General features: G+C 36.5%; 1 protein-coding gene across 2 annotated transcripts in view; it reads right to left on the reverse strand.

Moving 5' to 3' along the window:
- Positions 1 to 1,468: 1,468 nt before the first annotated feature.
- The window catches only part of LOC143032388 (docking protein 5-like), a 98,269-nt gene continuing 75,723 nt past the window's right edge, over positions 1,469 to 24,014 (reverse strand). For both annotated transcript variants that reach the window (XM_076197085.1, XM_076197084.1), the window contains 2 exons: positions 10,444 to 10,514; positions 1,469 to 4,565 (listed from right to left, as the gene is read on the reverse strand). In XM_076197085.1, coding sequence (XP_076053200.1) covers positions 10,465 to 10,514 — 50 coding nt within the window. In that variant the 3' untranslated portion in view covers positions 1,469 to 4,565; positions 10,444 to 10,464. The remainder of the gene's footprint in view (positions 4,566 to 10,443; positions 10,515 to 24,014) is intronic.

Genomic DNA, 24,014 nt, shown 5'->3' on the forward strand with positions numbered 1-24,014 from the left:
GCTGCAGACCCGGTTCGGGAATGATATTATTCCTGTTGGCTTCAATATCAAGAATCTGCTCAGCAGCGCTGACGGAGATGTTGCTGCTGTACTGGAAGCGGCAAAGGTTTATGAGGCTGACATCGAGACCTTGAGCCTCGTGAAGGCGGAAGCAGAGCGCTGGTATTCAACAACAATGAAGTTCGAATCCATGGGAGATGCCCTTGCCCACGCCCAGACCCGAATGTATCCGAACCTGGCCAAGCTCCTCCGAGTTTTGATCACGCCCCCAGTCTCGAACGCAGAGGCCGAGCGTTCATTTTCAACCCTGAAGTGACTGAAGACCTACTTAAGTAATACTATGAGTCAAGATCGCCTCAACGGCCTGGCGCTACTCGGCGTTCACAATGAAATCAGTATTGAAATAGCCAGTGTAATCAATGTATTTGCCCCCCAAAAAAACAGAGGTTGATGTTCGTGTGAGATCCCATGAACAATGCTGTGTTATTAATGTGATTTAGATACTTTTATTAGCAGGTTCAGAAGTTCATACACGTTTTTGTTTGTATTTCTGTTTTTAAATCTACTTTTATTTTTTATTACTTTCATGAGTCCAAGTGCACTAACACTACACACGGATCCTGAAATAATTTCTCTCTATGCGAGAGTATACGCGTGCCAGTGCTTTATCACTGACTAGCACAAGCGTGTAACAATATAAAACGAATATACATTCTATTATATATGTCTAAAACACAGAAAAATCTGAAAAACATTATTAAGTTAAGTATATCTCAGACTTCTGGTACATCAGACTACCCAGAGGAAGGAATTCATGTTAGCCCCCACCAAATTTTTATCCTGGATCCGCCACTGGTACTGTGTGACTTGAGCTATTGTGTGGGTGGGTGCAATGGGTACTGACTGGCTCTGGATCTGAGTGATTACTTTTTCAGTATCAAAGAATATTCTCTACAATTTGCCTAGACAAGAAATAATAGCCTCAAGCTGTCAACATATAGATTTAATCTAGAAGTATGGATGGAAACAATTTTGCCAACTATACTCTTAATGAATGGTGAATGAATGTGATTCAGTCAAAATTTACTTGTACTTTTTCTTTTCTTCTCTTCTATGCAACCTTAATATAGATTGAAAGGTCTCCTGTTGGTGTGTTGTGTCATTGTCTCACTACAGTCACACTGACATAGCACGAGTGTTCAACATGTGACTTACTACTGTCATTGTGACTCACAACAGTGAGTCACAATGACATAGCACTAAATATTAATCATGGAAAAATTATTACCTGAAAAAAACATAAAGACTGTGGGAGACAGATAATAGTTGTTGACAAGTGTATGAGTGTCATTCCACAATATGGATGGGAAGATAATGCAAACAATTGTTAGGGAAATCTATTTGCTCCAGATTAGAGTATGCAGCAATGGTGTGATCTCCACATAAAAAAGGATATGAAAAAGGCAGCTTAGAAAGGGCTGTTGTATATTAATAAGGTAAATACACTGTTCACATATTGTTTTTTTTTCAGCGGCTGTTCACTGTTTTATAGATAATTCAGAGCTCCCATAGATGGAATCCTGAAGTTGGAAATTTATTACAAAGAAAACCAAAATTGCTACCTGGCATGTTTGAATAATAACCAATGATTACTTTCAGCTTCTAAGTAATATCAGCTTTCAGCACATCACATTTGGGGACAGTAGCAGTATTATTCAGTGTGAACAATTGCAAAAATTGCATATGTATTTGTGCATAACTCTTGTTATGCTTACATAGATTTAAATAAATCTTATACGAACTGAAAGCATGTAATTCAACTTACTGCTATTCCTCCTTTTACTCTTCATTGTCATAGGACAAACCAATGTCACTTTAACTACTCACTCACTAATGATACTTGTCTAATCCTATTACTTAGGCCTATCTACAAATCAATTTTCCTTCACTTCACTTTCACTTACACCTTGTCTCACCTCTTACTTGTAGCATACTCTCATGCATTCCCTTGGCCAACACCCCATCTGCCTGTACACATGACCTTTGCCCATTCTACACTTGAACTTTGCCCCCCATGTCGGGAGTGCCAACTGCACATCCATGGTCATCACATTCATACCCATACAAACCACATCTTAATTTTCTCTATGTTCCCTGATGTAAATTGTGAATCAATTGCACAAAAAAAAAATGCTCACAATGTTCACATGGCTTCTATGCTTCAAAGGCTGTTGGTTGTTTTATGGATGATACAGGGTTTCCACATCAGGGATTCTAAGTCTAGGAATTAATTACTAGGCAAACCAGAATTGGTACCTGATACCTTTGAAATGTTATGTATATTTCTTTACATTATCTTTGAAAGCAAAACTCTAAGCATTAGTACTTGGTGAGGATTAAAGAAATAACCACATGATGAATCTGCTCACAATGTGACTGTAATTAAGAAGCTGGGTGGAGTTGACATGGAATAACACAGTATAATATGGCCTTGATTAATTCAGGCACTCTGTTCAATCAATTGTTGCCCCAAGTTTCCATAAGTGGAAAACCTGCAGCCCCAATGTGGCTGACAACAATCCTTGGACCCTCCCATAGATCTCTCTGGGAAGAAACTTTGGACTAATGTCTGTGTTGTATCAAAATGGTAGGGAGAGTAGTTGTCAATTGTCAGCTCTCCATGTGTGAAAAAGTGCAAAAAAATAAAATTGAAATTGATATAGAGATATCTTAGTCCCAGTCCTGAGAAAACAATATATATATATATATATATATATATATATACATATATAAAACTGCAACTCACATAAAAATATATATATATATATATAGATATAGATATATATATATTACAGTTCTATGAACACTGGGTATCATTACCATGATAGCTCATTCTAATTCATCTGATTATGAATTTTGAGCATATATTGAAAGACCCTTCCTCCCTAAGGGAACAAAATCTGAGGTAAAGCATACACCCTTCACCCATTCTATATCCACCTAAAACCCATTTGTTGTCCAATCTTAACTCCTTGTGATACACAGCACCTCAGCAGGTCCTAATAACCTTCCCCCCTCATCCACTTAAGAAATCATTGAGCAGACAAGAGAGAATCACATTTGAACCAAATCAGTGTCATCCATTCACAACCACTCTCCACTCACATCTATCTCTTGCCCTCTTCCTTCTCTGTTTAACAGATGTTCCCTTTGCGCCCATGGCCTCCTTCACACCATCTATCCACCCCAGTCTCACAATAACACTAACACTAAGGTTTAATGGTTACTAGGCTCGGAGGTCACGGATGAGGGCTCGTAGAGGGAAAGTCCGGAGTGAGGGCCTCATCAAGTGTCGTGGGTTGGTGTGAAGGGCCGCTTGAAGCTTGGAGACGTTACTTGCTGGAGAGGATTGCATCCAAGGTGATGGTAGAGAGGACTACTGCTTGGAGAGAACTGGTCCCAAGGCGGCTTGCTGGAGAGAACTGGTCCCAAGGTGACTTGCTGGAGAGAACTGCTGCTTGGAGATATGCCCAGGAGGGAACTGGTTGTCTCGGCAAGACACCATCCTTTTAAAGGAGGCTGGTGGCTCCCCGGGGAGCTTTCCCGAGTTTCTGATTGGCTGCTGGCGGGGCTGGCCGAGACCTCTTGCTAACTACAGTGAGTAAATAGGCCTAGCTCGAGTTGTGTGACAGCCAGTCTGGTTTTGACCAGTGGTGCGTCACCACACAGGCTCTTATTTGTGTTCATCACTGGATACCTATTTTTCATGACAATTTTCATTCCTCCTAGACTTTTACTTTACTAAGCTGTTAAACATCTATCTATACAACAAGTGGCTCTTCCCCCATATATGGGAAGTAGCCACCCAAGGCATGCACCCAACTCCTATACATTTGACTCCCATTCACCACCCTTATTTCCCTCTCATCTTATCTCCTCATGGATGAAGGGTCATCCCTGTCTGCTGCCCACAGCCTGGGTCAGAAGCATTGCATACAATTGGAAAAAATATATGCATATTTACAGAATGTATGTTCACAATATATCCATGGGTATTTAGTATTGTATCCTACTTTTGGGAGATTTGCCAGGCTCTTATACATTTGCCATGGTTATCCTCCTTACCTTAGGCTAAAAATGAATAATGCAGTTTTTAAAAGCACATTGAACACTGCTACATACATATTTGCTGCTGCTTTTTTCATGACTCAATAAACTATAGGACTCACTATCTCATTCCCACAAAGTGGGAACCGAGAAACCAGAGCTATAGAAAATTTAGACTAAATATATATATATATATATATATATATATATATATACACACACACACACATACCAACTTCACTACCTGTGAAGGCCTGTGGATTTATAGTTTCATCAAAGATTGAAATAACCATAGCTTAGTCTTTTTTTTTCTCCAAGTCCATAATTCTTATATTGTTTACCATTACCTCATTCTTGATTATTAATGAGATACCTTTTGATTTGAAATAATTTGTTTTTCTGGGTGGTAGTGGGTTCTGCTCTAAATCCATGGGCCTTGTGTGGTGCTATGAAAGCCTCTGAAAGTAAAAATAAACAAATAAATAAATTTTATATATATATATATATATATATATATATATATATACACACACAGGTACTCCTCGTTTAACGACCTACTCAGTTGGCGACGATGCGGAGTTACGACGGGCTTTATGACAGACGTTTAACGTAAATCTCCCGAAGTTACAACGTCGTGTACGATAATTAAATTGGCTGAGGCAAATTTGTATGATGTTATAATTGAACTTGTACAGTGGATATTAGCTGTGAGGTAAAGTGTTCTGAAGCTTAGGTCTACATTACCATCCTGCAAGCTGCAAAAACTACCTGGGGTACAGTATATACCGGTAGTGGTAAATTTTTAGTTTCGACCATGGGCGCAATATAGCAATAGAAAATTAATTATTAATTTTGTAAATTATAATGTATGAAAGTAATATGCAATTTTGTGAGCGGAAATAAAAAAGAAAAGGTGCTAAAACAAATTTTGTAAGTAACGAAGTCATGTCGGACGAATGGTACACCATGTTTGTTATGATAGATGCCGATGTCGAAGAAATAAAAGGATGATGAATTCGTCTAACCTAAACTAAACTAACCTATACCTGTGTTTGATAAATCATTACCTGCAAATTAAATGTCATCCGGCTCGTCCTCGTTGTCGTCGTCGTGAGAGATGTTGACAGACGACAAGATGGCGTCCCAATCCTATGCTACCGACTTCGTTCATTAGCATATTTTCTTGTAGCATAGTATTTTTTACTTTCATTTCTGCCCACAAAATTGCATATTACGTTGATACATTTTAATTTACAAAATTAATAATTAATTTTCTATTGCTATATTGCGCCCATGGTCGAAACTAAAAAAATACCCCGGTATTCAATATGGAATGTCAGCATATGCGGATTTGGTCATATACAGTAATTTTAGGAACCTAACCACCATAAATAAACAGTAAATAAAGCTTTAATGTACTGTATAAAAGGGGGAAAATACACAAAAATAAAGATACATGTATTGCTGGACATTGTACATACAGTACATGTACGTATATGTATACACTTTTGCTTAACGACCAATTCGGTTAACGACGGCGCGCTGGTCCCAATTGTCGTCGTTAAACGAGGAGTGGTTGTATATATATATACAGTATATATATATATGTATATTTATATATATATATACATATATTGTAAAATTTTCAGCTCACCTAATTTCTGCAATTTCCTGGTTCTTTGGTTGCTTCTATTTCACTCTTCAATACTCTGACACACTTCTCTCACTCTACAATCTACCTCACCTAAAACAGCTCTGCTAATTCTAATACTACCAAGGTTACACTTGCGGCTTCTCATTCCACATACGCACTGACTTGCACGCACCCTCGCACCCCTTCGCCCTCCTTCCTACACCATGACCTTTGACGCCATGTAGGGGGTGCCAATTGTGCACCCTAATCTGCACCACATTCATACCCCCCCCCTTGATCTTGAGATCAACCTATTCTTCATATCCTCCACTTCCTACTTTGTAGTTCTGCAGCTATCTTGGAGGATGTCTGTCACACTGTGGTCATCGGGTCTTCACTCCCCCATTCACTATTGCGTCGTGACTCTTTCTCATTTTCTCTGTCACCCACCACATGACGAAGATCCAAAATATGTCGTGGCAATCCCTCAACATAGATGTTGTTCCGTGAATTTACTTCTGATACATTCCCAATCGTCCACTGTGACGTGCACTTACAGTCTTTTGGCTTCACCCATACCTCCCCCCCCCACCTGTACTGAGGTAGGGCCTTCAGCCTTGGCTGGTAGCACTGGCCCCATCTCGGGATGTCGTCAATCATATTTAAATAAGGCTCTCTGTGGAACTGAGCTTTCGTTTTGGTCTGACATAGGGGGCATATTATACCAGAAGACTACCTCAGTGATGGACTTAATCGTGCGGTGGTGTCGTTCTACTATTCCATTTCTGCTCAGCCAGTAAGCAGCCCTAAAGGACTTCATCCACTGAACCCTGTTCCAGAAATATTTCATTCATTACTCGTCCAATTTCCTCTCCCATCTCCATCTTCAGCTCCCACCAGACGGCGAAGTGTCCTGGGGCACAGTCAACCATTGATAAGTTTATGTCCCACCGATAGTAGATTACATCAACCGCCAATCTCCTCCAGTTCTCTTCTATGCTAAGTTCCCATGCCGCATGTGGTCTAGGGGCAGGATCTATTGACAGTGGACACACGCTTTCACCGCCCATCAGACTTCTTCCCTAATTACATTTGGGTAAACTTTCCTTGCTAAAAACAATGACCTATCAACATGTAGGTGATGAGTTCCATGCAACTTTTTCACTCATAGGGACCCTGTGGCACACACTTCAACTTTCTCCTCATCTTGTTCTTCTGGCATTTTCAGCCAACTTTTCTTCACTCTGGTTAGCACATTCGCTTTGTTCATTCCCGACGGCACTTGGGATACGCTCACCTTCATGCTGAACTCATCTATTAACTCCCTCAGGATCCCAAGGCGCCACTTCACAATGACCTTTGCTGCCCCTTTCGTGCGTATTCTTTTCTCAGCCATCAGTATTGAGTTCATCCATCCCGCTACCGTGGCTGAGTCAGTCCTGATTTTGATCTTACATAGCCCCCATTTCAGTGCCAAATTGACTCCTATCACAACCACATCCAACATTGATACGTTAATACGATGTTAGTCATCACTTTTTCACTTCCACACTCCATCTTTGACTACCACACCTATCTCCAAGACTATGCCGATTGCTATGCTGCTAGCATCACACTATACTACACCTATGCCATGTTGTGGTGCATTCCACTGTCCTCTCATTGGATCATTGTGTCTCACCTGGTGTATGACATCACGTATCATCGTGAGTGTGCCCTCATCAACCTTTTCTCCCCAATCCTTCAACCCTGACTGCCTCTTAATATAACTGCATGTTACACAGAACCAAACAACCAATTTGCCACACAGGGAAAAGAGCTCTCATCTGCTCATCTCGTTCATTATGTTCGGGATTTTGTTGCATCTCCTAAACAGCAGGTTTCCAGTCCCGTCTCTCTCTATTTGCATTCCCAACACTGTTCTTTTTTCCATTGGTTCTGGCTCCTTCGAGACCAATCCAAATCGAGCTAAGTGTTCCACTATGTCCAACACTGGTACAATAGTATCATCCACCAGTATGTCATCAAGGTAGGAGTCTGTGCCCTTCTTCATCATTTCAGTCTTCTACAATTCCCATTATGTCCAGTTCTTTTTCCTTCAGGTAATCATTCAGTTCGTTCAAGCCTGTTATTAAGCCATCTATATTTGTGTAAGACAATTTTAAAATATATGCTACTTCCATCGTGTTTTCTGTTTCCCTTCTGTTTTTCTCTGCAATGAACCATTTCCTCACTTTCATATTCACTACTCTCCAATAGAATTTCTCTTTTTCTGACTCTGTTCTTTTCTCGTTTTTTTTTTCCCTTAGCTTCTAGTCTTTTTGTTTTCTCCTCCTCTCTTTCCTCTTTATTCATTTCTCTTTTCATCCATACCTGTTTATGTTGATCACTGTCTGCTAGTTGCCCTGTTTTTGCTAAGATATTCTCTGCTGTTGTTTGTGACCTGAATTTAACCTTAATTGGTCTGGTCTTTTATGCATTGTATTTCCCTAGCCTATATATTTCTTCTATTTCCCTGTTTCTGGTTCATCTTCTTGAACTACTTCTAATATCTTATTTACTTTTTTCTTTTCCTCCTTTATTCTTGTAGTCCTATTTAGATTATACTTATCCTCCATTTTTTATTCATTTCTTTTAGTTTCTCCTCTAGATTTACTATTAGGGGGAGGTTGACGTTTCCTCCCTCATTATATCCATGGAAATAGTTATCTTCACCTTCCATTGCACTGCTCTTTTCTATATTTCTAATTTTTACATTCTTACTAATATCTTCGACTTCACCATTATCGTCTGGCTGTCTTTTGTTGACATGCTGTCTGACTTCCTGGACCCAATCTTCCCCTTCCTCATTTCCTTCCATTTTCCTCAGTAATCCCTCCCCTTCTCCTTTTTCTTCACCTTCCCACTACACCACAAGCTTTCCCCTTCCCTATTAATACAACACAGGTACTTCCTTGTCATTGTGATCCTCGAAATTTGAAGATATCACTGGAGTCCAGACTTCACTGCCACCTCGACCGACGTGTGTGTGTATGTGTGAAATGAGGGGAAGCAAAGTGAAACTGTACTAATATTAGGTTTACAAATAGTCAACGGTTTTAGGTAAGCTAGAATAGGGAGTGACAAGTGTGGTGCAAATGAAGGGTGATTAAAGCAACCGAAGGAACGGAATTTCCACAGAAATCAGGTAAGTGATTGACAAATCTTACACATGTATAACAATGTTTTGTTATACCATAATTATGTGGTTATTCCAGCAGAATTATGTGGAGTAGTATTGGAACTACATATAGGACACAATGGTATTAATGCTATGAAGGCTGAAGCAATTGGTTATGGTGGCCTAAATTAGACCAGGATCTGTTGTAGGTGACAAAGTCATGTGATATTTGTTTGAAAAACTTTCATTCCTAAATCTGTTGCATTCTCCTGGCTAGAAAATGGAAAACCATGCAGTACACTTCATGTAGATTATGCTGGCCAATAGATGATAATTTTTTTTTTTATATTAATTGATGCCCATACTAAGTTTTTAGACATTCATGTTATAAAATCAACTACATCTATTATAACTATTGCTAGATTGAAGTGTAGTTTTGTAATTTTGGGATACCAGATGTGCTTGTTTCAAACAATGTGTCTGAAGAGATGGAGTTTTCCTTGAGGAAGAATGTTATCAAACATATTACCCCAGCTCTTTATAATCCTTCTTCAAATTGTTTGGCAAAAGGGGTAGTATAAAACCTTCAAGGAAGGCCTTAGGAGGTTTACTGAGGAAAATTTTGACACATGGGTGGGGTGTGTAGATTTTTGTAAAATTATAGAAGATAAGTACATTCTTCCACAAGAAAAACACCACCTGATATGATGTTTAATAGGAATTTTAAAGGAAAGAGACATAGAAAATCAATGTAAGGTTCTAACAGCAACGTACAATGTAGATGGTGCTGTGTTTGTTTGAAAGTATGATTAGGGGAGTACCTGAGTAGAAGGTAAAATAGTTTAAGTGCTCGGTGTGCAGAACTTAAAGTGTAGTTGAAGAATTTTGGTAATGTAATTTGGAAAAGGTATGCTGATCAATTAATGCCAAGTTTTACACCTTGTTGTGTTGAGAAGGGTGTAATTCATTTAAAAATGATCAGATGTGTAATAAATCTCAGTGTTCTAGTATCCTGATGATAATTGAGTTACTGATTCAGAGGTTGATGTAAACCATAAGTCTGATAGTCACATGGACAATTCAGAGATTTGTACTGAAATACCACCCTCTGAGAATTCAAATTCTGTAGACATCCCTTTGTCAGAACCAATAAAATGAGATCTGGCAGAGTGGTGAAACCCCCAGGTAGGTTAAATTTGTAGCTTTCATTCTATGGGGGGAGGGATATGATATATTGGTGTTTTCATTAGATAATATAATTTGTTCTCTTGTTTAAATTTGATGGTTTCCAAATGCTTTTGTATGATTTGATTCTGTCCTGTGAAGGTTCTGTGTTTGTTTTGATCATATGATCAATTGGCAATGTTATTATTTGTTTTACTGTGAAGTCAAGCAGGCTGCTACTCTATAAAACCTGGAGTTGAAATGCCATTTTATTACAGACAACATGACAGTCGATACTAATAGAAATTCTTAATGAGGTCTACATAGATGTCCAAAAGACAAAGATATGATAACTTGTAGAATAAACTTGCACACTTACCTCAGTACTGGTTATGGTGTCCTAATGTTGCAGATGATTATAAACTGCTTCGTCCTCAGGTTTAGAAAATTCTGTATGAAAAATTTATCAAGTGAAAAAGTGATTTTAAGTGCATGTCAGTTAAATGGACAAAGGACTGATTTAACAAAAGGAGTGGGATAGCTATGGGAAAAAAAAAAAAAAAAAATGGGGCCTGCTTTTGAACAAGTGTAAGGCCAGGAATTTTAAAGGAATATTATTTTAATTTAATTGCATTTTATTTTCTAGTGTGTACTGTAAGCAAGTGTACTGTAGCTGCGCTCATCTGTGACATCACTAAGACACATTCGGACGGAGAGATAAACTAAGGCCATTAGTTGGATGGATGCCATGCAGAATGTCTGAAGAAAGGAGGTACAGTTATGGTAGACTGGCTGGTGAGGTTATTTAATGTTTGTTTTATTAAAATAGGGTAGAGTGCCGGAGGACTGGAGGAGTGCCTGCATAGTTCCACTTTACAAGGGAAAGGGGGACAATGGTGAGTGCAGTAGAAGTGGCCCAAGAATGGAACCCTGAGGAACTCCAATCATAAAAATTTTCCATCTAGAAGTTTTTCCATTTAAAACAACTCTCTGTTTTTGATCATTCAACCAATTACTAGTCCAACTTAATAAGCTACCACCTATTCTGTGTGAAGCTAATTTAGTATGTAGTCTTTTAAGGGGGATGGTATAAAAAGCTTTTGCAAAGTCTACATATATTAAATCTATACAGTTTCTTTTGTCATATATGTTATATATTTATTCTGTTAGTTATTATTTACATTCTTTTAATATCCAATTTGCTATTCAATTTGGGCCGTGTGATTTTCTGACATCAAGGTTCATTATTTGAATTGTTATTTCTTTCCATGTTACTATTATTTCCCTTATGGGGGGATTTAATTTCTATCCATTCATCCCGATGTTGCATTTTTTTTCTATTGAAAATCGACTTGAAGTATTTGCTCATGACTGTAGCCATTTCTGTATCTTCTGTGTATTCCATATTCCCTTGGCATAATTGCACTATTTGCTGTTTATTTTTTACTTTACTTTTTACATATTTACAGAATAGTTTTGGCTGATCCTTAGATTTTGGTTATGTTTTTTCATAGTTTCTTTTTTCTTTCCCACATATTTTCACACATTTGTTCCTTTGATTAACATATATTTGCCACTTTCTAAGTTTTTTGTATTTTCTCCATCTTTTCCAAGCTTTATCACTTCTGTCTTTCGCTTCACTGCACCTTTTATTAAACCAGCACTTAATATACACCTTTTCCTGTTTTTGCTTTGGGACATATTTATCCTTTCCTTCTTTGTAAATTTCCATCAGAATCATCCATTTTTCTTCCATTTGTGTTTCTTCCATATAGAATTTTTCCCTATTTGCTTTAAGAGAGAGAAAAAAAAAGTTTCTCTAATTCCATTTTATTTTACATCATTCTTCCCTTTCTGTGTTTTTTATTTCTCTTTATATATACATTTCCTCCTTTAGTTCTAACTCAAGTAGTATGTGGTCACTCTTTGCAATTGGTGTCTTGTATTCAATTTTGTCTACTATTTCAAGTTATGACATAAATAATAAATCTATTCTCAATGGTTCTTCATTATTTCGAAATCTAATGTTTTCTTTTACCCATTGTGTCATTATATGTTCTATAGTCATGTCAAGTAATGCCTTTCCCCATTGATCCTCTCCATCTTTCACTGTCATCTCTTCCCAACATATTTCTTTACAGTCAAAATCTCCCATAAGTACTGCTTTATTTCTATCCTTCAGCATCTCGTTTAATGAAGTTCTCGTATCCTCTAACATTTTGGAATAATCTCTCTCCAAGACCTCATTTTTGAGGGCTTATAAATCACTGCAAACTTTCTGCTTTTCATGTCACTATCTTCAACTCTTATTGAGATAATCTCTACCCTGTTCTCTCCATGTGTAACTTTCATCACATTCAAGTTTTTCTTAAACAAGAACATGGCTTCACCACCTTGTTTCTCCTCCCTATTTCTAAGCCAGTGATTATATAATCCATGACCAACACTGGTACTGGTGAACCCCTTAATTTTGTCTCCACAATTCCTGTTACATCTATTTTTGCTTCTGCCAGGTAATAGTTTAATCCATCAATGTTGGTATAAGCTAACTTTAATTTTCTATTCCCTCTTGTCTCATAATTAATAATCTCCAATAGAACTGTGTTTTCTTGGTCTCTGTTCTTGTCTTGTTTTTTTCTTTAGCTTCATTTCTTAATGTCTTACTTTTTTCTCTTTCCTCATCATTCATTTAAGTTTTTCTTAACCAGGAACATGACTCCTCCAATTTGTTTCTCCTTCCTATTTCTAAGCCAGTGACCAACACTATTTGGTACTAGTGAACCTCTTAATTTTATCTCCACAATTCCCATTATGTCTATTTTTGCTTCTGATAGGTAATCATTTAGTTCATTTAATCCATGAGCACTCCCCTTCCCATATATCACACCCTAGGTATTCTGTAATTGTATCACTGTTAAGATGTTTTGTATTTACCAAGTTGTATTTTATGGGAAGGGGAGATATGCTCGTGGTGTCCCGTCTCCATATCTCATTTTATCTAGACCTTTTAAATTCGTGTATCGTTTTTGAACACACCACATTCTCATCTAACTTGTTCCATATGTCTATCATCCTGAGGGGAAACCTGCTCTTTTTCAGGTCTCGTCTATATTTGCCTTTTTTTTTCTTTCTTTCTGTGTCCTCTTGTATCTCTACTATCCCATTCTATTAGATCCTCTCTATCAATAATTTCCATGCCTTTCCTGATTCTATAAATAGTTATCAAGTCTCCTCTCTCTCTCCTTTGCTCATATGTCTGTAGCTCAAGTTTTGCCAGCCTCTCCTCATATGATAGTTCTGAGAGCAGTGGTGCCAATTTCGTAATTGCTCTTTGTATTCTTTCAAGTTCTGTTGCACATTTTTTTTTTTTGTAATTGGTAACCACGTCGTGGCTGTATACTCCAATTTTGGTCTTATCAAAGTAACTAATATTTTCTTCATTATTTCTTTGTCCAGGTATGTAAAAGACACTTTTCCACATACTTTTCCACTCCTTCCTTATAAAATTTTGTCAAAATTTTCTATTTCTCTTCTATTGTTGTTTCCTCCTTGTGTATCCTTTCCCAGTCTGCTTTCTGGAAATATTCTCTCATCTTATCAAAATTTTTTTTTCCATACATCAATCTTCCCTTTCAATATTGCTTTTTTCACATATATCTTTTTTATTTAGTTCTAGTTCAATTAATAAATGGTCACTTTTACTTCGTGGTGTCTTATATTCAATCTTGTCCACTATTTCAGGTTCTGATGTGATTATTAGGTCTAGTCTCGATGGTTCTTCCTCATTTCTATACCTAGTATTCTCTTGTATCCAATGTGTCATTGTATGTTCTATAATAAAATCAAGTAGTACATTTCCCCATAGGTCATCTCCACTCTTCACTGTCATCTCTTCCCAGCAGATTTCTTTACAATTAAAGTCACCCATTATAACTATTCTTCCTCCATCTTCCATTATCTTATTTAGTGTTATCCTTGTGTCTTCTAACATATTTTTGTGTTCTCTCTCTTCCCACAAAGCCGTTTTAGGAGGCACATAATTTACCACAAACTTCCTGCTCTTCTTGTCCCTGTCCCCAATTTCCATTGTAATCATCTCTACTCTATTCTTCCCATATGTAACATTCCTCACATTTATATCCTTCTTCATCAGGAACATAACTCCACCACCTTGTTTTACTTCTCTGTTTCTAATCCAATAATTACATGCACCATGTCTTACACTGTTGGGTGGTAATGAACCTTTCAGATTTGTCTCTAAAATTCCCATTATGTCTGGTTCTTTTTCCTTCAGGCAATCATTCATTTCATTCAAGCCTGTATTAATCCATCTATATTTGTGAAAGACACTTTTAATTTTTTGTTACCTCCATCCTGTTTTCTGTTTTTCTCTCCTATGAACCATTTTCTCACTTTCATATCCACTACTCTTCATTAGAATTTATCTTTGACTCTGTTCTTTTCTCGTTTTTTTCCCTTAGGTTCTAGTCTTTTTGTTTTTTCCTTAGCTTTGATTTTTTCTCTTCCTCTCTTTCCTCTTTATTTATCTCTATTTTATCCATACCCGATTGTATTGATCACTTTCTGCTAGTTTTCCTGTTTCTGATAAGACATTCTCTGCTGTTGTTTGTGACCTGAATTTAACCTTAATTGGTCTGGTCTTGTTTATACTGTATTTCCCGAGTATATATATATTTCTTCAATTTCTTTCCCTATTTCCTGTTCATCTTCTTGAAATATTTTTAGTACCTTGTTCACTCTTTCTTTCTCATCTCTTACTCTAATAGTTCTGTTTGGATTATATTTCTCTTCTATTCCCACTATAGTTATACATTTCTTTTTATTTGCTAAGTCTTTTACTATATTCTCCTTCTCTCTCATCACTTTAATAGCAGTGTCCTTAGTTTGTTCCTTCATGTGTTGTTTCACTATATCTCTAAATTCAATTTTTGTTATTCTCCTAAACCTTTTTCCTTCCATTTACCTCTTTTGCTATGGACTCTTTATTCTCTTTATTGTTCCTCTTTAATTCCTCATTCTCACCCTTTACTTCTTTTAACTGTCTTTTTAATTCTTCTATTTCTTTATTTAGGTTTTGGTTATCCTTCTTTAGTTCTTCCAATTTATCAACTCTTTGTATAATAAGTGCTAATTGGGGGAGGTTGTCATACCCTCCCTCATTAAATCCATAGAAATAATTATCTCCACTTTCTCTTGGACTGCTCTTACCTATATTTCTAATCTTTATGCCTTTACCAATTTCTTCAACTTCACTTGTGTTGTCTGCACATCTCTTAATTACATTCCTTCTGACTTCTAGGGCCTGTTCGTCCCCTTCCTCATTTTCTTTCATTTTCCTCAATAAACCCTACCCTTCTCCTTTTTCTTCACCTTCCCACTACACCACAAGCTCTCCCCTTCCCTATTAATACAACACAGGTACTCCTTCGCCATTGAAATCCACGAAAATTGCGTTTTTTCCGGAGTTCCACTCTTCTCCATAAATTCGGCAATCGTGTGTGTATTTACCTAATTGTATTATACAGGAAGGGGAGCTATGCTCGTGGTGTCCTGTCTTCATATCGTGTTTTGTCTAGACTGCTTTTAGATTTGTGTATTGTTTTTGCACACATCACTTTCTCATCTAACTTGTTCCAAACATCTATCACCTTATGGGGAAAGCTGTTCTTTTTCAGGTCTCTTCTATAACTGTCTTTATTGATTTTCTTTCTGTGTCCTCTTGTATCTCTGCTATCCCATTTTATTAGATCCTCTATCAATAGTTTCTATGCCTTTCATGATTCTATAGACAGTTATCAAGTCTAATCTCTCTCTTCTTTGTTCTAATATCTGTAGTTCCAGTTTTGCTAGTCTCTCTTCATATGATGGTTCTGAGAGTGTTGGTGCCAGTTTCGTAATTGCTCTTTGTATTCTTTCAAGTTTTGTTATACATTTTTTTTGTATTTGGTGACCATGTCGTCTCTGCATACTCCAATCTTGGTCTTATCAAAGTGACAAGTATTTTCTTCACCATTTCTTTGTCCAGGTATGTAAATGCCACTTTGATTGTTCTTATTGAATTATAAGTTTCTCCAATAATCTTGTTTATATGTTTCTCATGGGACATATTATTCATAATAATGACTCCCAGGTCCTTCTCATTTTCTACTTTTTTTTATTTCTTCCTCTCCTAATCTATATGATCTTACTATTTTTTTTTTCTTCTTCCAAATTCCATTATACTACACTTCTTAATATTGAATTCCATCTCCCACTTCCTACTCCATTCCCATACTTTGTTGAGATCATTCTGTAGCGACTCACAATCTTCTTCAGAGTTCACTTTTTTCAACAATTTTGCATCGTCCGCAAAGAGGCTCATATAACTTTGAATTCCTTTATCCCATATCATTAATATATATAGCAAACGTTACTGGGGCCAGAACAGTTCCTTATGGAACTCCACTTATCACTTCATCCCAATTAGAATGTTTGTCTCTTATCACCACTCTCATTTTTCTTTCATGCAGGAAGTCTTCCATCCATTTCAGCAGTTTGCTCTGTATTCCTCATGCAGTTTCTAATTTCTTTAGCAATTTCTTATGTGGCACCTTATCTAAAGCTTTTTTCAGGTCTAGAAATGCACAATCAGCCAATCCATCTCTTTCTTGTATTACATCTATTAACATTGAATAGAAACAAATTAGGTTTGTTACTCATGATTGTCCGTCTAAATCCAAATTGTCTTGGGTTTAGTATGTTGTTTTTTTTCCAGATGCCTTACCCATCGAGTTTTGATAATTCTTTCACAGATTTATCTTTTGTACTTGTATGAGAGACCGGTCTATAGTTAGTAGGGATCTTCCTTGTTTCCCCCTTTTTATATTGGTACTATATTTGCTCTTTTCCAAACTTCTTGAACTTTTCCTTCTTTCAATGAACTTATTAGACTATGTATTTTGTCTGCTAGTTCATTCTTGCATTCTCTCAAAATCCAGTTTGCCATTTCATCTGGTCCATGCGATTTTCTGACATCGAGCTTACTCAAGTGATTCATTATTTCATTCCTTGTTACTTCTATCTCTTTCATAGGGGGGACTTTCTCCTCCCACTCGATATCTCTAGGTTGTATGTCCTCCCTCATAAACACCGATTTAAAATGCTTGTTCATAATTTCTGCCATTTCTATTTCCTCTGTGTATTCAACTCCTTCTTATCATAATTTCTCCAACTCCTGCCTGTTTTTCAGTTTGTTGTTTACAAATCTGTAAAATAGATTTGGTTGATCTTTACATTTTTCTATGACACCTTTTTCGTATTTTCTCTTTTCTTCTCTGCACACTTGTACATATTCATTTCTATAACTAGTATATATTTTCCATTTTTCATGTCTTTTGTCTCTTTTCCATTTTATCCAAGATTTATCCCTTCTGTCTTTTGGCTCCATCTTTAGATGTACCAACACTTTACATATTCTTTTTCTTGCTTTTGTCTTGGAACATACTTTTCCACTCCTTCTTTATAAAATTTTGTCAAAATAGTCCGTTTCTCTTCTACTGTTGTTTTTTCCTTGTGTATTCTTTCCCAGTCTGCTTTTTGAAAGCATTCTCTTATTTTATCAAAATTTGTTTTTCCATACATCAATCTTCCCTTTCTATACTGCTCATTTTTTTTTTCATGTATTTTTCCTCATTTAGTTCCAGTTCAACCACTATGTGGTCACTTTTACTTATTCGTGTCTTATATTCAATCTTGTCCACTATTTCAGGTTCTGATGTGATTATTAGGTCCAGTCTCGATGGTTCTTCTTCCATTATCTTATTCAGTGTTATCCCTGTGTCTTCTAACATATTTTTGTGTTCTCTCTCTTCCCACAAAGCTGTTTTAGGAGGCACATAATTTACTACAAACATCCTACTTTTCCCATCCTTGTCCTCCACTTCCATCATAATCATCTCTACTTTATATTTTCCATATGTAAATTTCCTCACATTTATATCCCTCTTAGTCAGGAACATAACTCCACCCCTTGTTTTACCTCTCTGTTTCTAATCCAACAATTATATGCACAATGTCCTACACTGTTGGGTGGTAGTGGACCTTTCAATTTTGTCTCCACAATTCCCATTATGTCCAGTTCTTTTTCCTTCAGGTAATCGTTCAGTTTGTTCAAGCCTGTTATTAAGCCATCTATATTTGTGTAAGACATTTTCAATTTTCTGCTACTTCCATCGTATTTTCTGTTTCCCTTCCATTTTTCTCTGCTACGAGTCATTTTCTCACTTTCATATTTATTACTCTCCAATAGAATTTCTCTTTTTTTGTCTCTGTTCTTTTCTCATTTCTTTCCTTAGCTTCTTGTCTTTTTGCTTTCTCATCCTCTCTTTCCTCTTTTTTCATGTCTCTTTTTATCCATACCTGTTTAAATTGTTCACTGTTTGCTAGTTTCCCTGTTTTTGCTAAGATATTCTCTGCTGTTGTTTGTGACCTGAATTTGATCTTAATTGGTCTGGTCTTATCTGTATTGTATTTCCCTAGTCTATATATTTCTTCTATTTGTTTCCCTGTTTCTGTTCCATCTTCTTGAACTACTTCCAATATCTTATTTACTTTCTCCTTCTCCTCCTTTATTCTTGTAGTCCAATTTGTATTATACTTCTCTTCCATCCCCAATATAATTATACAGTACATTCCTTTTTATCCGCTAAGTCTCTCACTATATTCTCCTTCTCTCTCATCACTTTAATAATTGTGTCTTTAGTTTAATCTTTCATCTGTTGTACACTATATCCTTAATACAATTTTGTTATTCTCTTGGACTTTTTTCCAACCCTGTACTTCTTTTGCTATGGACTCTTTATTCTCTTTATTATTCCTCTTTAATTCCTCATTCTCATCTTTTACTTCTTTTAACTGCCTTTTTAATTCTTCTATTTCTTTAGTTAGGGTTTGGTTCTCCTTCTTTAACTCTTCCAATTTATCAACTCTCTGCACAATCCGTGTAAGTTCACTGAACCTACTCTCCCAATGTTCAGTCATTTCCTCTAGTTTTTCTTCTAGACTTGCTAATTGAAGGTTGGCATCCCCCCCCCTCATTAAATCCATGGAAATTATTATTTTCACTTTCCATTGTGTTGTTCTTATCTATATTTCTAATCTTAATGCTTTTACTGATATTTTCGATTTCCCCTGCATCAAAGCAGGCCTCTTGTTTACATTTTTTCTGCTGTCAGGGGGAGCCTGTTCGTCTCCCTCCTTATTTCCTTCCATTTCCCTCAGTAATCCCTCCCCTTCTCCCCTTTCATCACCTTCCCACTACACAACGAGCTTTCCCCTTCCCTACTAATACAAAAAGGTACTCCCTTGTTGTTGAGATCCACGAAAATTTCACTTCTGCTCCGGAGTTCCAATCTTTGCCATGAATCCATGTATTTACCTAGTCGTATTTACCTAGTTGTATTTTACGGGAAGGGGGAGCTATACTCGTGGTGTCCCATCTTCATATCTCATTTTATCTAAACTATTTTTAAATTCATGTATTGTTTTTGCACACACCACTTTCTCATCTAACTTGTTCCAACTGTCTATTACTCTGTGAGGAAAGCTGTTCTTTTTCACATCTCTTCTATAGCTGTCTTTTTTTATTTTCTTTCCGTGTCCTCTTGTATTTCTATCATCCCATTTTATCAGATTCTCTCTATCAGTAATTTCTATGCCTTTCATGATTCTGTAAATAGCTATCAAATCTCCTCTCTCTCTTCTTTGTTCTAGTGTCTGTAGTTCAAGTTTTGCTAGTCTCTCTTCATATGATAGTTTTGAGAGTGTTGGTGCCAATTTTGTAATTGCTCTTTGTATTCTTTAAAGTTTTTTTATACATTTTTTTTGTACTTGGTGACCATATCGTTACTGCATATTCCAATCTTGGTCTTATCAGAGTGATTAGAGTTTTCTTCACCATTTCTTCATCCAGGTATGTAAATGCCACTTTGATTGTTCTTATTAAATTATAAGTTTCTCCAAAAATCTTATTTATATGTTTCTCAGGTGACATATTATTCATAACAATGACTCCCAGGTCCTTCTCATTTTCTACTTTTTTTATTCCTTCTTCTCGCAATTTATATGATCCTGTTATTCTGTTTTTGCTTTTTCCAAATTCCATTATACTACACTTTTTTGTATTGAACTCCATCTCCCACTTCCTACTCCATTTCTCTACTTTATTTAGATCACTCTGTAGTGATTCACAATCTTCTTCCGTGTTCACTCTTTTCAGTAGTTTTGCATCATCTGCAAAGAAGCTCATATAGCTTTCAATTCCTTCATCCATATCATTAATATATATAGCAAACATTATTGGGGCCAGAACTGTTCCTTGCGGAACACCGCTTATTACTTCATCCCATTTTGAGTGTTTGTCTCTTATCACTACTCTCATTTTCCTTTCTTGCAAGAAGTCTTCCATCCAATTAAGCAGTTTGCCCTGTATTCCTCCTTCAGTTTCTAATTTCTTAAGCAACTTCTTATGTGGTACTTTGTCAAAAGCTTTTTTTAGGTCTAGAAATGCACAATCAGCCCATCCATCTCTTTCTTGTATTATATCTATTAGCCTTGAATAGAAACATATTAAATTGGTGACGCATGATCGTCCTTGTCTGAATCCAAATTGCCTTGGATTTAACACATTGTTTTTTTCTAAATATTTTACCCATCTACTTTTGACAATTCTTTCACAAATTTTTGCTATTGTACTTGTTAGAGAGACTGGTCTATAGTTGGTAGGGTCTTCTTTATTTCCTCCTTTATACAGTATATAGGTACTATATTTGCTTTTTTCCAATCTTCTGGAACTTTTCCTTCTTTCAAGGAACTGTTTATTATGCTATGTATTTTGTCTGCCAGTTCATTCCTGCATTCTTTCAAAATCCAGTTTGCTATTTCATCTGGTCCATGCGATTTTCTGACATCAAGATTACTCAAGTGTTTCACTATTTCGTTCTTTGTTACTTCTATTTCTTTCATGGGAGGGACTTTCTCTTTCCATTTGATCTCTTCAGGTTGTATGTTCTCCCTTGTAAACACTGATTTAAAATATTTGTTCATAATTTCCGCCATTTCTATTTCCTCTGTGTATTCAACTCCTCCTTGTCTTAATTTCTCCAAGTCTTGTTTGTTTTTCAATTTGTTAATTACAAATCTGTAAAATAGTTTTGGTTGATCTTTACACTTTTCTATGACATCTTTTTCATATTTTCTCTTTTCCTCTCTGCACATTTGTACATATTCATTTCAATAACAAGTATATATTTTCCATTTTTCAGGTCTTCTGTCTTTTTTCCATCTGGTCCAAGCTTTGTCTCTTTTGTCTTTTAACTCCCTACAACTTTGATTGTACCAGGACTTTAAATATTTTTTTTCTTGTTTTTGTCTTGGGACATACTTTTCCACTCCTTTTTTGTAAATTTTTGTCAAAATATTCCATTTCTCTTCTACTGTTGTTTCTTCTTTGTATATTTCTTCCCAGTTTTCTTTTTGAAAGGATTCTCTTATTTTATCAAAGTTTGTTTTTTCATACATCATTCTTCCTTTTCTATATTGTTTATTTCTTTTCATGTATTTTTCTTCATTTAGTTCCAGTTCAATCAATATGTGGTCACTTTTACTTATTGGTGTTTTATATTAAATCTTTTCCACTATTCAAGGTTCAGATGTAATTATTAGGTCTAGTCTCGATGGTTCTTCCTCATTTCTATACCTAGTGTTCTCCTGTATCCACTGTGTCATTGTATTGTCAGTAATCATCTCACTTTTACTTATTGGTGTTTTATATTCAATCTTGTTCACTATTCTAGGTTCAGATGTAATTATTAGGTCTAGTCTCGATGGTTCTTCATCATTTCTATACCTAGTGTTCTCCTGTATCCACTGTGTCATTGTATTGTCAGTAATCATCTCAAGTGGAGCATTTCCCCATGAGCTGTCTCCACCCTTTACTGTCATCTCTTCCCAGCAGATTTCTTTGCAATTAAAGTCGCCCATCATAACTATTCTTCCTCCATCTTCCATTATCTTATTTAATGTTATCTTTGTGTCCTCTAACATACTTTTATGTTCACTCTCTTCCCACGAGGCTGTTTTTGAAGGCACATAATTTATCACAAACTTTCTGCTCTTCTTATCTCTGTCTTCTACTTCGATCATAATCATCTCTACTGTATTCTTTCCATATGTGACACACCTCACGTTTATATCCTTCTTAGTCAGGAACATAACTCCACCCCCTTGCTTTGTCTCTCTGTTTCTAATCCAATAATTATATGCATCATGTCCTACACTGTTGGGTGGTAGTGGACCTTTTAATTTTGTTTCTACAATTCCCATTATGCCCGGTTCTTTTTCCTTCAAATAATCATTCAGCTCATTCAATCCTGTTATTAATCCATCTATATTTGTGTAAGACACTCTTAATTTTCTGCCACTTCCATTGTGTTCTCTGTTTCCCTTTTGTTTTTCTCTTGTATGTCGAATTGCCTTAGTTTCATATTCACTACTCTCCAATAGAATCTCTCTTTTTCTGACTGTTCTGTTCTCGTTTTTTCCTTAGCTTCAAGTCTTTTCTTTTTTTGTTCCTCTCTTTCCTCTTTATTCATTTCCCTTTTTATCCATACCTTTTTATATTGTTCATTTGTTGCTAGTTTCCCTGTTTTGGATAAGATATTCTCTGCCGTCGTTTGTGACCTGAATTCAATCTTAATTGGTCTGGTCTTATCTGTACTATACTTTCCGAGTCTGAACTTCTCTTCGATTTGTTTCATTGTTTCTGGTTCATCTTCCTGAACTAATTGTAGTAAACTGCTTAATTTTCCATTTTCCTCTTTGATTCTTGAGGTTCTATCTGGGTTATGTTTCTCTTCCATTCCTAATATAATTATACATTTCTTTTTGTCTGCTAAGTCTCTTACAATATTCTCCTTCTGTCTCATCACTTTGATAACTGAGTCTTCAGTTTGTTCTTTCATTTGCTGTTTAATTATATCAGTAAATGCAACTTTACTGTTTTCTTGGATTGTCTTCCAACCCTTAGCTTCTTTAGCTATGGCCTCTTTGTTTTCTTTATTATTCCTCTTTAATTCTTCATTCTCCTCTTTTACTTCTCTTAACTGTCTTTTTAGTTCTTTTATTTCATCAGTTAAGTTTTTGTTCGCCTTCTCTAGTTCTTCCAATTTTTCAACTCTCTGCAATTTTTGACATTTTACCGAACCTAATCTCCCAATGTTCAGTCATTTGTACAAGTTTTTCCTCCAGTTTTGCCAGTCGGGGGAGGTTGGTATCCGCCGCCCCCTCATTAAATCCTTGGAAATTATTATCCTCACCTTCCATTGTACTGCTCTTATCTATGTTTCTAATCTTTACATTTTTGTTAGTCCCATCATCGAAATCCAAATCATCGGTTCGGCGTTTGTTTACAAGCCGTCTGGCCTCTTGGACCAAGTCCTCCCCTTCCTCATTTCCTTCCATTTCCCTCAGTAATCCCTCCCCTTCTCCTTTTTCCTCACTTTCCCACTACACCACGAGCAATTTCCCCCCACCCTGTAAATACAATAGGTACTTCCTTTGCTTTGGGATCCACGAAAATTTCACTTTTTCTTCAGAACGTCTTCTACGCCGTCCGTTCGGTGGAGTGTGTGTGTGTGTGTGATGGAACCTATGGCTGGCAGAGAGATCACCATGGGGGTGGAGGGCATAGTCTGACCCAGGGGAGTGGGTGGGAGACAGGGATGACCCTTCATCCATGAGGAGCTAAGATCATAGGGAAGAAAGGATGGTGAATTGGGTGGGAGTAGGTACGTGCCTTTTGCCCTGGTTACCTCACCTTCCTCTTAAAGTCTGCTATTGTTAGTGAAGACAGATTAGAAACTATTATTTTTGCAGAAGGGCTATAGACCCTAG

The sequence above is a fragment of the Oratosquilla oratoria genome, chromosome 13 (genome assembly GCF_046742065.1).
Source record: "Oratosquilla oratoria isolate Oo_2021 chromosome 13, ASM4674206v1, whole genome shotgun sequence".
In the NCBI taxonomy this organism is placed as follows: domain Eukaryota; kingdom Metazoa; phylum Arthropoda; class Malacostraca; order Stomatopoda; family Squillidae; genus Oratosquilla; species Oratosquilla oratoria.